Source organism: Falco peregrinus, chromosome 3, assembly GCF_023634155.1.
Source record: "Falco peregrinus isolate bFalPer1 chromosome 3, bFalPer1.pri, whole genome shotgun sequence".
NCBI classification, from domain to species: domain Eukaryota; kingdom Metazoa; phylum Chordata; class Aves; order Falconiformes; family Falconidae; genus Falco; species Falco peregrinus.
This window is the reverse complement of record NC_073723.1, coordinates 35,736,377-35,751,986: the sequence shown is the minus strand read 5'-3', so window position 1 is coordinate 35,751,986 and position 15,610 is coordinate 35,736,377. Positions and strand designations below refer to the sequence as shown.

At 35.8% G+C, this 15,610-nt stretch overlaps 1 protein-coding gene across 6 annotated transcripts in view; it reads left to right on the top strand.

Annotated features, from left to right (window-relative positions):
- RALYL (RALY RNA binding protein like) overlaps window positions 1-15,610 on the top strand; it is a 401,768-nt gene that overhangs the window by 335,595 nt on the left and 50,563 nt on the right. For all 6 annotated transcript variants that reach the window (XM_055800306.1, XM_027791217.2, XM_027791218.2 and 3 more), the window contains one exon: window positions 7,249-7,281. In XM_055800306.1, coding sequence (XP_055656281.1) covers window positions 7,249-7,281 — 33 coding nt within the window. The remainder of the gene's footprint in view (window positions 1-7,248; window positions 7,282-15,610) is intronic.

Genomic DNA, 15,610 nt, shown 5'->3' with positions numbered 1-15,610 from the left:
TTAAATAATAAAATGAAATAAAATATATTTTTGTACATACCTTTTTGTTGTCCAGACATATAAAATGCTTAAAAATCATATGATATATATGCTAAGCCAGATACTCCATTGCTTTTACTTCAAACCTCTGAAAAGTGTAAAGACAACTCCACCTTGCAGCATATTAAATGCAGAGTAACTGCATTAATGTAAACCAAAGCCTAGCACTCAAAGACAGAAATACTCCAACCATGCCGTCCCATGGGGACCAACCATAACTTCAGTTTTCTGTATCACCAGAAATTAGGTTGTGTAAGATGTGCACTGCCTACAGATATATTGGAAAGTTAACTTCTTTGGGGTGCAATTTTTTCATTATGGAGCTGGGGAAAACCTGATTCTTCAGGAAGTGATCTTGAAGTTATTCTGAATGTTTAATTAACCTTATCAGAAATCATAAGATATTAGAAAAAATATGTCTTTTTTTGCAAGTCAGAATGCATAATGTGTTGCAATATTTTCATAAGGGACTAAGTATGGATTATATCTACATCTGCATATAGACACTCTGGTAGCCAAAGGAATAACCTTCAGTAAACCTGTTTACCCCTAGAGTGCTTACTAGTGTAGTAACTTACTTATTGAATAAAATCTTCAGTAATTAATAAAATTTAGTTTTAGGGAACTTCAATCAAATTTGGACTAACTGTGATCTGAAAGCAGAAAAGATGAAGCATGTGCTGATTGAACGATATTACTTATTGACATTGCAATGATTCAGAGGAGCTAAAACCCAAAAATGTAGAACGAAGAAGAATCTAAGCGTTTCTGTGTGAGTTGCAACATCATTTTTGCCATAACGTACAACTTGTGTTACAGCATCTACTTGTGTTCCTCACTTAATAGCTGTGCCTCAAGTGAAATGCTGGGACATGTCAGTAGTTAAAACAGGCTGAAATGGAAGTTAACCTGAAACATCCCTGGAAAAGATATTGGAAAACACTTCTGTGATTTAGGACCAGCTTGGCAGGCAAGGATTAACTCCTGAACACTAAAGACTTCTTTCAAAATGGGAATTAGATGTAACCAGCAAGGGATTACATGGCAAAAATTATCTATCAGGAGTGAAGCATCAATAGCTTACAGGCATGCTTATTTAGACTGGTACCCTTTGCACTTGGTTTCTCCTGTGTCATCTGGTGTTCATCCCAGACTTTCATATTCTGTGACTTCAGTGAGCTGTTCCAGACAAATAGCCCTTAAGGGGTTTTAGGAGCAGAAATTTTAGGCTTCTTCTCATGAAGCAGAAAGGATCTAAATGATAGAAACTCTAGCTCCTGGATTAGTATCAGGAACCCCCAGAGTTGGAAGCATCAACTCCAGCTGATATTTCCAAGGTAGTAGATCCTATTTTACAGAGGATACAAGGAGGACTTGATGATAATCTTTACTTGATGTAGCACTTCCATCTTTTTAAAGCTCCTTCTCATTTTTTAAACTCTTAATTGCTCTCCTTTCTGTTCTCTTCATCTACCCCCACCCTGTTACAAAATGATGTGCCCAAAGCTGGCACAGTACAGCAGCTGAGGGATTCATCAGCTCTGAGGAAAGATGTTTTATTGTGTCCCCACACTAAACAGTATCCTGTTACTCAATTCTCGCTCTCTTGAAACTTGGTATTTTTGCAACACCTAGCCAGTTGTCCTCCATTCCATATACATATTAAGTAGTTCTTGTTCTCAAATTTTCACTGGGCATCTCTTTTTTAAAAAAAAATTAATTACACTGATTTCAGATTATTTCTCCAATTTATCAAACAAATTTCCAATTTTAACTCTGTTCACTGGAGTGATTAAAAAACAGGGTTTTGTAATCTCTTTTGTTATTCAAATAATTTATGCAAATCATAACTGAGCAGAACATAGCACTACATGTATGTTGTATGTAATGTGCCCCTCCTTCCCATTTGCACAATTCTTTGAGAATGACATGTTGAGCTTGCAGTGCTTTAGTTTTTCCATCTGTGGTTTGAGGAATGTATTTTATTTTTTACTCCTTTTTTTATGTTTCAATAAATAACAGAAGCATTTACTTTATGGAACAGAACATCCCTGGGCACTGTTATATTTTCATATTAATACAGTATTTAATATTACACAATACAGTTTGTGTTGTTTTCCTGACCAGAGTCATTAACTACAATGTCAGCCACCAGTTGGAAGTGGAACTTATTAAATTAATTAAGAACAATTGCAAAATTTGGCATAAAGCTGTAAATTATTCTCTGCTGAGCAGAGCACCATATTCTCTGCTTCTGAAACACTTCTGACAGATTAGATCTTCTATACAGTTGGTCTAACATTTATTCATTCAAGAATACTCAGTGCTTCTTGATAAAACTTGTTTATAATGATATTTATAGAAGTTTCAGAAGACAGAATGTACTTCTTCCCTAATTCTATCTGAGAATGGTTACTGATGTCCATAAAAATTATCTTGGATTGAAATTACTTTAAGTCACAGAAACTATTATAAATGGCAAGGGAGGAAGGGAGGGAGGGAGGGAGGGAGGGAGGATTACTTAGTATACACCAGCAATGGCTGTTTCAGTCCCAGTAGATAGTGGAAGTTACATGAAATAATATTTCTTCTGTAAATTAAGACATGCTTTTATTTGGCCTGCTTGCATTATATACAAATATTGGGAGTCACCAAAAGTTATAATGCATATGCTTTAAAAAGGAAAGGAATTAGAGGACAAAATGTGGGTGATACCGCTTAAAAATTTCTGAAGGATGTTTTCTTATCACTAGTGACTGTTGACTTCAAACCATGAAGTCAACATGCAAAGAAAAATGCAGCTTTGGTTGATTACTGTGAATGGAAAATAGCTCAGTTTCTTTTGAATGGTCCCTTGAGTTGTCCTTTGTTCTCATTTTAAAATTAAATTCTTTGGCAAATAGGGTAAGCCATAAATCTGAATATTCTTTGACTTCACATATTTTTACTAAATGTTTTGTTCCTAAATCTGTACAGCGCAGAGAGATAGACATGCTTGACAAGTAAGTCAGTCAGCCACATCAATCATACAAAATATACATTAATATTATATAGGCAATTCATCAAACAACTGAAGTCCAAAATGCTTTTTAGTTGGCCTGACTTTCCTACATGGCTTGAATGAAAAACTTGGATCCTCTAGATTCCTGTTAGAGGTATTAACTCTTCCAGTCCCCCTGAAAACTTCAGTCATTATTCATGCATTTTACAATCAAACAGAAAAAATGTGATGTCAGCAACACACTCAGGTTATCTTCCTTAGGAATTCTGATTTCAATATTGTAGCTCAAAACGGTGGCATGTCTAAAACAATTTTGGTCCCTGACCATCACTTTTCCCTGATTCAGGGAGGACAGTTTTATTATATTAAAAAGTCAGAATAAGAACCCTAACAAATGCCTTAGACTCCACGTTTTCCTTACCGACTCCTTAGAGATTAAATTATGTGAACACCACGAGGAAGAATATATTGATTCATAATGTGTTACCTTGAAGAATGCATAGCTAAAATCCATTTGCTTGTATACAGTGTTGATATTGTTAGAAATGTTACCCACTTTGTTCTGTAACTAGGGAAACAGAGGCAAAGATTCTTTAACAAGAAATTACATATACTTATATCTTGTGTCAGGCCTCCAATATAAAAAGCCATCTTGCCTGTAATCTTAATAGAGCAAACATGCAAGGAAAGTCATTTACTTTGGGATCTTCCTGTCCTTAAATTATTTTGTTTACATTAAATTGTTTACAAGTCAAAGAGGAATTCAAATGCCCTTAGTTTAGTCATGTTACCTTCTAGTTTGTCTGCAAACCCTGAAAAATGTGTCCATCTACATGTTCAGACCATGTCAAAGACAGGATTTAGATAATTTGCATTAATATAAGCAAACAATCGTGAAATACACAATTACGTTAATCAGATCTTGTATGATGTCTCTCCAAGACAGGTTTTAAGGGGTAAAATACTAAATGGGAAATTTCTGGGTCCTTATTTTAAACACATAATGTGACAGTACTATAGCATATCAATGGGTAGAAATTGATTGGTTTTATAGGGACTGTTTTTAATTGAGCAGTTTACATGGTGTAAAAATCCTTTTTCCTCCTGCAAAAAACTTACCGGTTATATGTAGATGAGAAATTCAGACCTTTCAGAAAACCTTAGCTCAGAATCAAAAGCAAACACAACCTCAGTCTGCCATGTCCCAGTCATGCCACTGATTAGCCTGCCTCTCTCCTATTACAACTGATATATTGACTTGACATTTTGACAAATTGAAATTTTCTGATGGGAAAAACATTTCAGGAAAGAAAGAAAAATCCTGATCACTCCAGCTTCATTACCATTCCTACATCATTAAAACATTATTACCTTTGTTTACTGTCCAATTTCTTGCAGTTAATAGTTTTCTGCAAGAAATAAAATTTCTGGTTTAGCATTTTTCCTGAAGCCCTTCTCACAGCTTATCAGGATTACTCTCTTTGAGATATTATATTTAATTATGCAGACTTCCTCGAAACTCTAGAGAATTTGGTGTACTGCAGGCTAGAAAAGAAAGGTAATAGATCTATAATATCTATTGATAAATGTCACCAATAAAGATGACACAGGATGTTATTTTATGTGGTGTTGCAGTTTTAAAACCTTTATATTAATTTGCCATATACTGAATTACCAATTTAAATAAAAGGCCAAGAGATAATTGTATTCCTTTATTATGAGGAACACTTGAGCTAATTTAAAGTAATGCAGCAAATTATCTAAAACCATTTAGTCAAATATACTAAAGAGGGGTCAAACTTAGGGCAGTACTATTTAAATCAAATTGAATTCCATCTTGAGAATGGATTTCAAATAGATTTTTAATTGCAGTATTTTGTCCACAGGGCATTCTATGTCACAGTTTTCATTTGCAAGTAAAAGCCACCAGAATGTCCTCCATCAGGATAGTGCCAGGTCTCTCTTTATTACAAAAATTTCTGTATTATGAAGTATGTAAATATGTTCTGAGACCTTCATTCTTTGCATCTTTTGCGTATAGTTAATCCCTAGAGCCAAACACTGAGTACTTCCCAGGTCTGGTTCATTTCATTAAGCAGAAAATCAGGAAACAAAACCATTACACTAGCTGGGCTTTTCCTCATACACCAGAGAGAAGCTGCAAAGATGGTGCAGATGTTTTACTGTAATCCACAGCAGAAAAGGCTGGTCTTTGAAGCTGGCATAGTGGATGCACAGAGCCTGCAGGATAAATATGCAACCACGCACATGAAGGACCCTGTCACATTATGGCTCTCTGCCTAGGCACAGAGGATGCCAAGCTAAGCATTTTCGAGGTGCTATGAGGGTTTGGGTGTGCGGCATTGCAGGCTGGGAAGGAAAGCACTCATGACAGCACTGGCACTGCCCTGGAGAAGCATTCCCCTGGACACAGGAATACCCACCTTTGGGCTTCCATTGTGCTTCCAAGTATACACAAGGCCACCAGTGATCGCCTCATATTATTTTACTTTAATGTGGATCACAACCCCAGAAAGAAATGGAAAGGTAAGGTAAAGCCATGAGGACACAAGAAAAGTTACTGTATTTTGGGTACATTTTGGCTTTTCCTCAAGCCTTATTCAAGTTGTCATTACCACTGCTGGAAATCCAACCCCAGAGAATTAGGTTTAAACCACATTGGAAGATGACATTGTAAATGAAGACAGGCTCCTAAGTTATTTCCACTGGTGATTCTGGGAAAAAAGTAAGTGCTTTGTGAAAAGGTAATATGCAGTATTTTCAATTAAAGACAAAATCACATAATCCTTTCAAAAGAACAGTGACAAGTGCACCTTTTGTAAATACCCTTCTGGACAGACAGCACTACCAGTTTGTGAGTTTTCTGGACATAACCTTTGCTAAATGAATAATAACTGCCAAAGTACTTTTTTTTTTCTACAAAGAAGACATGCAGGAAAGGTTCATTCTTAAAACATTGACAAATTATTTACAGTACTTTTGTTTACAATTAGTCCTGTTTACAGTTCTAGTTCAGATATTTTGTTGTGGAACTCAATTGTTTTCTGATGGGAGGGGTCATCACAAATGAAACGTTCAGTTCCAGTTATGACATACTTTGCTTTGTTAGAAACACTTTTATTAAAGGCTACAAAAAGACATTAAGTACACAGGGGGGTGGTGGGGGTGGTGTGCTTTATTTGCTGTTCTGTCTGGCTTCCTCTCAGTGAAAATTAACACAAAAAAGAACTTTTGCATCATTTGCTTGTCATATAACCTCTTCAAATATTTGAGTGGCAAATTTGTTTTGAATGTGTTTATAAAGGACCCTAAAGTCATGTGCTAATAGTCCTAAGAAGCAGCTGATAGTAGTAAACTCATTGCAGCTGGGACACACAACATAATTAAGGACAGCTAGTTGCAGGTACTGTAACAGAAATACAGTACAATATCCTAGATGAGGAATTTTAAATCTATGCTGGATGGGTGGAAACTACTACTAGAAGCTTCTACCAGTGTGCCAGTGGTGCAGCTCTCACAGATGCAGCAGCAACAGCAGAGAGGTGGAGAGCAACACTTTGAACTGGGTTTAGAAGTGGTCATGATTCTGGTCTACGAAACCAATGACATCCAGCTCTAGACAAGGCTGATTTTGGCAAATGTGCCAGAAATTCTCATGATGAAGTGACCATGTCATATGAATAGAGGATGCTGGAAAGCAAACAAATGGGTGTGGAAGCTATCAAATAAGCAAATTTCTTACACCCATACTAAGTTTTATCTTTACAGTTTAAAAAAAAACATTTGATATCTTCCCTAAATCATAACCATCAAGAAAAAAGCATCGTACATGACAAATGAAAAAAAAAAAAAAAGACAAAGTATTACTTGTTCGTTCTAGCCTCCCAGTGTAAACACCTACACAAGTCATCTGAATCTGTGAAATTTAAAGGGCTTAGGTGTGCTGCTTTGTAAATATTTGATATCTAAACCAAAGCTCAGTTAGGTAAATGGGATTATTTTATTTTTTTTTTTTTAGTTAAGGTCCTAGCATCATGCATCATGCCCTTCTATTGTTGCTAAATTGTGTATTGGTTACTAAGTAAATTTGATACTGAGTGTGGCTGGTTTAGATTCATCATATAAATGTTCTGAAATACAATAAATAAATAAATAAATATTTAAAATTTCTCTTATTTACTTGACAGACTTGAATCAAAGGAGCCTTTCCTCTCTGTTGGGTAAGTAGGAATATGTATATTTCAATGAATATTTATATATTCAATGACCAGACAATATAATTTATGAGCCTATGTTGAGCATAAACATCATGTTTCAACATTATGGTTGTGTACTATACCTGAGCTTAGAAAAAGTAGTTATAAGTCAATAAACTCAGCAGCTGTAGATATTTCCCTTCTTAAAAAATACTAAGTTTTGCCTCTATTGACTGACCAAAATTTATACTAAAAGACATGTAGGAGTTAAATGTTGTGTTGAAAGGTTTATTATTTTGTTTTCACTGATCTTTCAGTCAGAAAGCATTTCAAATATTGGCTATATCACTTGCCTAAGCCCCCAAACAAATAATTGATAGTTTCTTTTTTAAAAAAACACTTTTGTGATACTTCAATAACAGAAATAAAATCAAACTCGTAGAATAAAAAAATACCACATTTTTACCTTAATTATAGATCACTACACTGATTTGCATATTACAGCTGTTGTCTTCATAGCCCCATAGCCACTTAAACAATTATATGGTCTAGATATTAAAATTATTCACTCATCTTTCTAAAAACTTATTTTTAAATGTGACATATTCTAAAATAAAAGTACCATTCTCTTATATAATGTACACCATTATATTTATTAAAGGTAAGTATCTGTATTTTACTTCTAAGTCTAAAGTTCACTTTTCATGCAGTTTTTCTTTCAGCTTCTTTCTTTAAAACTTTCCTAAGTTTCCTTTCTCACTCCTTGTTTCCTTTCAGAACTGCATATTCTTTATGTCTTTTCATCCACATTTTTCTTTTTTCACAACACTGTGCATGCTTCATGCTACCAAAATCATAAACTGCAGACAAAAGATCCCGTGTAAAATAGTTATTTAAGGATTAATTATACCCTGTAATTAGTAGCTTCCAAATTGTTGTATTAACGGCAGATAAAAAAACTACTTCAAGTTCTGAAATGCAAATCCAAGTTAGCAAACAAAGGAAGTGTGACAGTTATAAACAGAGAAACTCAACACATCAGCATAAGCAGGATTGAGATATATTTTGATTTCTATAGCGTAAAGTAACTTTGGTTTGTTTGAGTATATTTTGAATTAGTTGCTTGTCACTGCTGCTTTCTACCACCCCAAAATTATTGAACAATAAGTTAAATGCTGGTCAGATTGTGTGTGTTGGTGCACTTTTGGTTTGTATGCTCTGAAAAGTGCAAATACATTATTAAATTCAGTCACTTATGTTATTACCTTTCATTGCCCCTCTTTATAAGCTGTTCTATTGTTGTTTAAAATTTTTAAACGATGTGATTATATGAAAATTTCAGCTTTAAGATTAAAAAAGTTGCATGCCATTGTGGCTGAGGAGCAAATGTGAAAGTGTAAAAATCCAGGAAGCAAATAAAGACACAGTAGCAATTATATTAATACCAATGGATGAAAAATAATAAATCCTACTATTGTGGTTCTTGTCATGATCTTAAGAACTGTGCTGGCAATTTTAGGAAATTTGGATATGTCTACCTAGGAGGAAGTGTTATGTTTATGTTTTGGGTCTGGGTTTCAGCTGATTGGTGGCCATTGTAAATCCACGTTGCCTCCACACAGCCATTGTATATGACTTTGTCATTAAACTGGATTCTTTCTGGGAAGTCTAATTTGAGCAAATAGGCTTAGCCTCTTCCCAGATCTTCCCAGAAGTTTGCCTGTAATGTGCTTGAATTATTTTTTGCAAGTCTTAATGATAAGGATAGAAAAATTAGTCCCTGCCTCTGTGCTACTTTTGCCTTTTATGGCTGTATTTCTTCCACCCCAAAGGAGGGCTTCAGACGGAGTTTAGAGCATTGTGCTCTCAGGACGAGCTCAAGCCAACATCCACCTCTTTGCTACCAAGTCAAAGAGGTGCTCCTCCTAGTCTCACAATAAATGGGAGTTTCATTTTATTCAGAGGATGAGCTCCTGTACCAAGATCTGTATCTAAGGTTTTAGCCCAGACTGGCAGCTGCAACTACCAGGCTTTTAAAATACGGTAAATGTTTGCAGAAGAAATGCTGACATAGCCTCAATTAGACTAACACATGGGTGCCCTTAATGCCTCTTGCAGCCAGAGTTGCTCAAAACATCAATCTAAATTACTTTAGGTTGCCTACATATTACTTGGTCCTGCACACCAGCATTTCATTCATCTACCTTCTGCAAAAGAGTTGTTTCCATGTTTTCATTGTACTGCCTGTAGGGGCTAATTATGCTTTTTCATTTTGTTGTGCCTAATCTAACGACTTCTTGGTGCTTTTCCACTGATAATTATTTTGGTGGGGGAAGGGAATACGAAGTGTGGCAACCTAAGAGCTCAAGACTGTCACAGTTTGAACTCTGCATGTATGTGCAGGGCTGCAGCCTTCCCATGAGAGATCCCACAAAGGAAAAGTGGTTTTTAAAACGTTGCAGTTTCCCTGAGGAGATGAAGACATGGACTTCTGAATCCAACCAGAAGACCTTTTATTAGTCCAAAACCCACGCTTATATATCCTCGTTCACTGTTCACGCGCAACATACTAATATATCATTGGTTAATCAATACTGTTCACACACTTCTTGGCTACATATAATCGGTTAATTACTAAGCTACAAATGCACTGAACTTCTTGTATTTTTTTTCCTCTCTTCTTTCTTATCTCTCTGAGTTTTATGTTCTCAGCCAGATGCCGAGACGTGGCATGGTGCAACCGCTCTGGCCTCACTTCATATCCCGTTTTTCTTCCAGCGTTCAGCCAACCTTATCTTACTTTCTTTCTTCTTTAGCCTTCAAGGTCCTTCACAGGCATCATGGCCTCTAGCACTTGCCATAAAGCTCTCTACATTTCCCCCCTGTCAGAAAGCAGACAACTGTAGGGAGAAGCAGACTCCATCTCTTGCTGTGGTAGTTTATGCAGGGAGAGAAAAGCTCATGTACTCCCTTAGCAAGTGAAATTCCATTTATCCTTTCTATGCAAAATGCATAACAGAGAAGAAAAATCCATGCTTCTTTGCTCCCTGTGCAAGACAGGGCCATAGATTGGCACTGAAGTAACTAACTTCTTTAATGCAAGTATCTAACAGTAGCAATCAGGAGCAAAAATTCAAGTATGTGTTCTATTCAGATAAAAGTATCTGAATTCAGTGTTATGATTTGGGGCTAGAATACAGTTTAATATGAGGTACAGGTTGTCTTCCTTCGTCTCTTAGAAGTGAAAAAATCCCTAGGGAAAGCTGAAACATCTCAGTGCTGAACCCTGGCTGTTAGCCTGTAGCAGCACAAAATGCTTCTTCCCACAGGTGTTAATTCCACACTTTTGGAACAAAAGTTCCACAAACTTTTGGAGTTTTGTGTCCGTATTCAACCTGAGCAAGACAGAGATGTCTGGACCATTTTTTCCTTTTCATGTTACACAGTGTTCATGTTCATGTAGGGTTAGAATAAAAAAGAAGTCATGCAAATAGCCAGGGTGCTTGGAAGACTTTACCATCAGAGGCAACAGTTCTGGTAAAACTCCATCAAAGTGAAGGCTGCTCACAATGCATCAGATTAACTTCATGCAGAAGTCTTTGAACAATTCAGACCTAGACAGTCCAGGCAGGTCAAGAGGTATAATAAACTGGATTCTGCAAAAATGACAACCTGAAAGACAGCTAATATTAAGTTCATCCCACTTTATGGCAAAGGATGTGTAACATTAAAAAAAAAAATGTTTAAACTGCCAACAGTTTTTAATTATCCACATTTGTTCTCCGTATTTGGCTTTTTGTTCTTAAAAAAAGATGATGCACAATTACCCCCTCAAAACTGTTATAATTCTCTTTAGATGATTAAATTGATAATCCAGTTAATAACCATTCATGGTAGCTGATTCATGATAAAAATCTGCAAGTAAAAGTTTAACCTTGATAAATTCCAGATCATATTGCATGTAGATTTGTAATCAGTCATCAGTCTGAGCCATAAAATTCAAAACTCATTTTGTAAGACACAACCATTGCAGCATCTTTTAAGACCTGTAATAGTATTATATGTCCAAGAGAAACCATCATTATTTTGTAACTGTCTTACACAGTAGAAATTCTTTGAATTAATTCTTTTTTGTATCTAACTGTAACTGTATGTAGCTTTCATAACATGCAGTCTTTAACACATGAAGTAGAAGAAAATCCATCACAGCAACTAATAAGTTTGTCAAACTTTTAAAAAAACTTGTCTTCTTTGTTAGGTGTTATTATATATATCCCATATTGTTGAATTCAGAATAGACAGGGAGAGAAAGAAACAGAACTGATTTTCTTTGAGACCAGTGAGAACTTAGATTCATCTACTGCCAGCTGCAGAGAATGGGATTACTTCTGGATAAGCAGGCAATAGCTCTTCGGTGAAATGGTCTTTGAAAATACATATGTTTTATACATCTGGTTGTCAGCTGAGATTCAATCTACTTCTCTTTCTTTTGTGCAGATGTTAAAAAAAAAAAAAAAACCACAATACAAACTGCTGACTTTTTCACTCTTTTTTTTTTTTTTTCCCTTTTTTTTTCAGGATCAGTTCTTTGCTATAAACAGTATAAATTTAGGTGGAAGGCCCAGAGAGAGACATAAGTAAAACTAATGCATTGTATGCATTTATTACATGATAAATAGTTGCCTGTCATGGGAGAAAGAAGAGTGATGCAAGTAAAAATGGCATTAATTGCTGCACTTTTTTATGTTTTCAGTAAAAAGACTAGAGATCTGTATGAACCATTTCCTTACCGAGATCCTCTTTCTCAAAAGTATATGACAATAGAAAGTACAGAAAAGTATTTTCCAAATCACAGCTTAATCACAGTGCCTTTTGAATCACAAATACTTCTTAAAAAGAGATGGAGGAATTTTGGTGGGCTCAGCTTTAGGAAGTGCTTCCAAAATACAAAAAGTAAAATTCTTTCATTTTCTTCTGGCAGAACTGTTCTAAGAACCATCAAACAACTGGGATTTGTCATCCACATTTCTTCCTCGTGCTCAGTAGTGTTTTCTTTCCTGTAAGGCCATTTTGCAGAAGATCTATAGGAAATCCTGCACTCACAATACTAGTTTGAGGGATCCAATTCTGAAGAAGTGAGATAGTTAAAAAAACCTAATCCTTGCAGGCTCTGTTAGAATAATGTTCAGTCCACTTCAAAAATATGCATGTTCTTTCAATTCACTCTCAGTTTTTGTGTGGTAGTGGGTGGGGGTTTACAGACATATAAGCTACAAAACAGCATGTAGCCACATGTCATCTTCTGTACAACAATTGCCGTAACACTTGTCCCCCATCCTGATTATCAGATAACACCAGTGAAAGGAGCAGACATTATTCCTGCCATTTCCATCCAGCTTCTGAAGAGAGATAACTAAGAAAATAATTTTCCTTCAGCAGAGGAAAAATATAAAAAGAAGTGGAGATACTGGATGCATTTTGCACTGTTAATATGAAACCAATAAACCTGCCAGCCTGAACATAATCTTGTAACTCTCATTCACATTCAGGCCAGGTATTCAGAAGCTCTGTTTTCATGAAAGACATGGGAGGACTGAACACACTTGACAATTTTAACTCATTGTTTAGAGACAGTCAGTAATTCCTTATGCTTAAAACCACTCAGGCTCTGTGACTTAGATAGGCAGCAGCAGGCCTTCTGCATTTGCAGAGAATACCCTCTAAAACAACCAACTCTTTAATTATATGTGAGGTTTAGCCTGGAGGCCAGAAACAGAAGTCAGGGAACTGAAAGGGCTCTGTGGGGCTGACTGGGCAGTCCCCAGAGAGACAGGAGGGATTTGGGGGACGATAGCACATGTGGAAAGCTGGTGATCTTCATGTGGAACATGCTGAGAATCTATATGGTTTAATTTCAAGCAGTATTATCGATACACTTCTCTTCCAACAATTTACCAAAATCCACAAGGATTAAGCTTTTCTATAACTGCCTACTTTTCATTATTATAAAACTCAGAAACAGTGGATGAATATCCCTGCTTTATAAATTTATAAAAAGTTTTTTTGCTCAAAGATATCTCTAAAGAAGAGATTATAAAACCACGGTAATAATGTTGGTCTATTGCTGTTACCGCATTTGTCAGTGCTTTTGTGTCATTCAGTGTTTAAAATCCCAGATTAACTATTTTTCTACTCATTTGCAATCTAAATAATTATTTTATGGTTCCTCTATTTAACCGATATATTTCACTCTACACCACTTCCACTTTCACACACACAGAAATATATGTGTATATATATCTGTATCTGTACACATATATATATTGCATAGAAAACAGGTTAATACATCAGGCCAAAAAAAATATATTTTCCTAATTCTGTTAACATTTATTAGCCACAAACTCAGCAAATATGCACCTTAATAAATTCTTTTTCCCCTCTCTGACCTTAATAACGTCAGTAGCAATGTGCTTAATAATTAAGAAAGGCAACAGAGCATGAGATAACTGGTTTTTTCTCTTCTGGTTATTCTATTTGCCTTTCCCTTTATTTACTCTCTGTTATTTCTGTCATCCAAGACTACCCTTTCATTAGTAATTGCAGGAAAACTGTACATATGTAAGTCATTTATGTTCTAGGTTAATGATGAACAATTCCTCAGTACTGAAGATCTGTAGTCTCACCTATGTATGAAACAGGGTGTTCTCTAGAGGAAGGAAAATGTGTGCAAGAGAATGTTCCATAAAGAAAGTCAGGAGAACAAAACATGTTAGACGTGGGAGGGAATTAAAGGAAATAAACAGGGATGCAGGAACGTAAGAACAGACAGAAAAATCCAGGGAAAAGGACTATGCAAAGAGGCAAAAAGGGAGGTATTTTCTTGCAATGGAAAATGGAGGGAGGATGGAAAATATTTGCTGGGTATGGAACCTCACTGTGGAACAACAGTAGTTACTTTAAACTCACTGCGTTTTCCCCAGAGAGCAGTCACTGATACAGGAGTTACAGAAAACAATGTTTAGAGAGGTCTGTGTTGTTACAGTGTTCTTATTTCCTATTTCTGATGTACCGAGATAGCATCTTGGCTCACCAGTCTCTATGGGCTTCTGTAAATATGCACAGCTTACTGTGGCAGACTAACAGGTATGTGAAACTGTTTCATAAATGAGACCTAGCTCCCTACTCACATCTGAACACATCTGAAAATCAAGACAGTCTTTCACCCTTTAGACAAAAAAGACTTTACTTATTTTCACAAGTTTCCAGATCATTACAAAGAAGCTTTAATTTACATCTCTGCCTTGATAAATATATTGAAAGATATAATAATTATGAGGTTTGGTATTTTGATTTTCAAATTTGCTATAATGCTGTTGAAATCAGACAATCTGTATTTGCTCCTTGCTTTTCTGTGTTATTTTTACTACATTTTATGATAGTAACAGTCAAGACCTTTATTAATATTAAGTTCTTAACGAGCTACAAATACTCGGAGAGGATCTGATGGCTGATCACTCTGATTCCACTTTGAAATCAGCTTAATCCTTTTCACTAGCAAGCGAAATCTGAGATTGGTCTATCTACCTAACATGTTACTTGCACTTGTGCTAAAGGAGAAAGGTGGGACAGCAAAAAGAAATATATGCTTAAAAGACCAAACCACAAAAAGAACAATCAGTACTTCTATGCTAGCTTTTACTTGAAAGTCCACTTCACACCCTTCTGCAGTAATATAATTTGCAGCTTCTCAGTAAAACAGATTTCTTCTTTGGAGTCCGACCACCCATGATCACAATACCAATTAGCAACTGGCCTTGCTGCAAAAGTTATTGCTCTGCACCAGTCTCTGTATATATTGGCTTTCTGAAATGGCTGGGTGTTTTAAACTTTGACGTTCTTGTAAAAAGCCCCATCAAGAGCAGTACCATAGATTTTAATTTAGTTTTATTCTCTTATTATCTTTCTGGTTTTTAAAGGCAAAGGGAACACATCAAGGAACAAGGCACAAGTAAAACAGTGTTAACTACACTGGCCAATTGGCTAGGTTGGGTAAGGATGAAGAAAATTAAGGAGGCAGAAGAAAGAAGATAGTACTACCTAGATGGTTTTTAAATAACTATTTTCTCTTTGCAATGTAAAATTATGAAATGTACAAAAAAGGGGCACGTTCTCCTTTCTATTCATGTGTTCTTACCGCAGTATTTAAGTGCCCTTTCTGAGTTTAAATGGGACCATCCTTTCTCTTCCCTGTCCTAGGTTTTGTGTTGAGGGGTAATGTACAACCCTAACAATGAAGGTTATTACCATGAATAGCAATGGGAAGGGGGTTGATTCTATATCATTTAAAATTTTG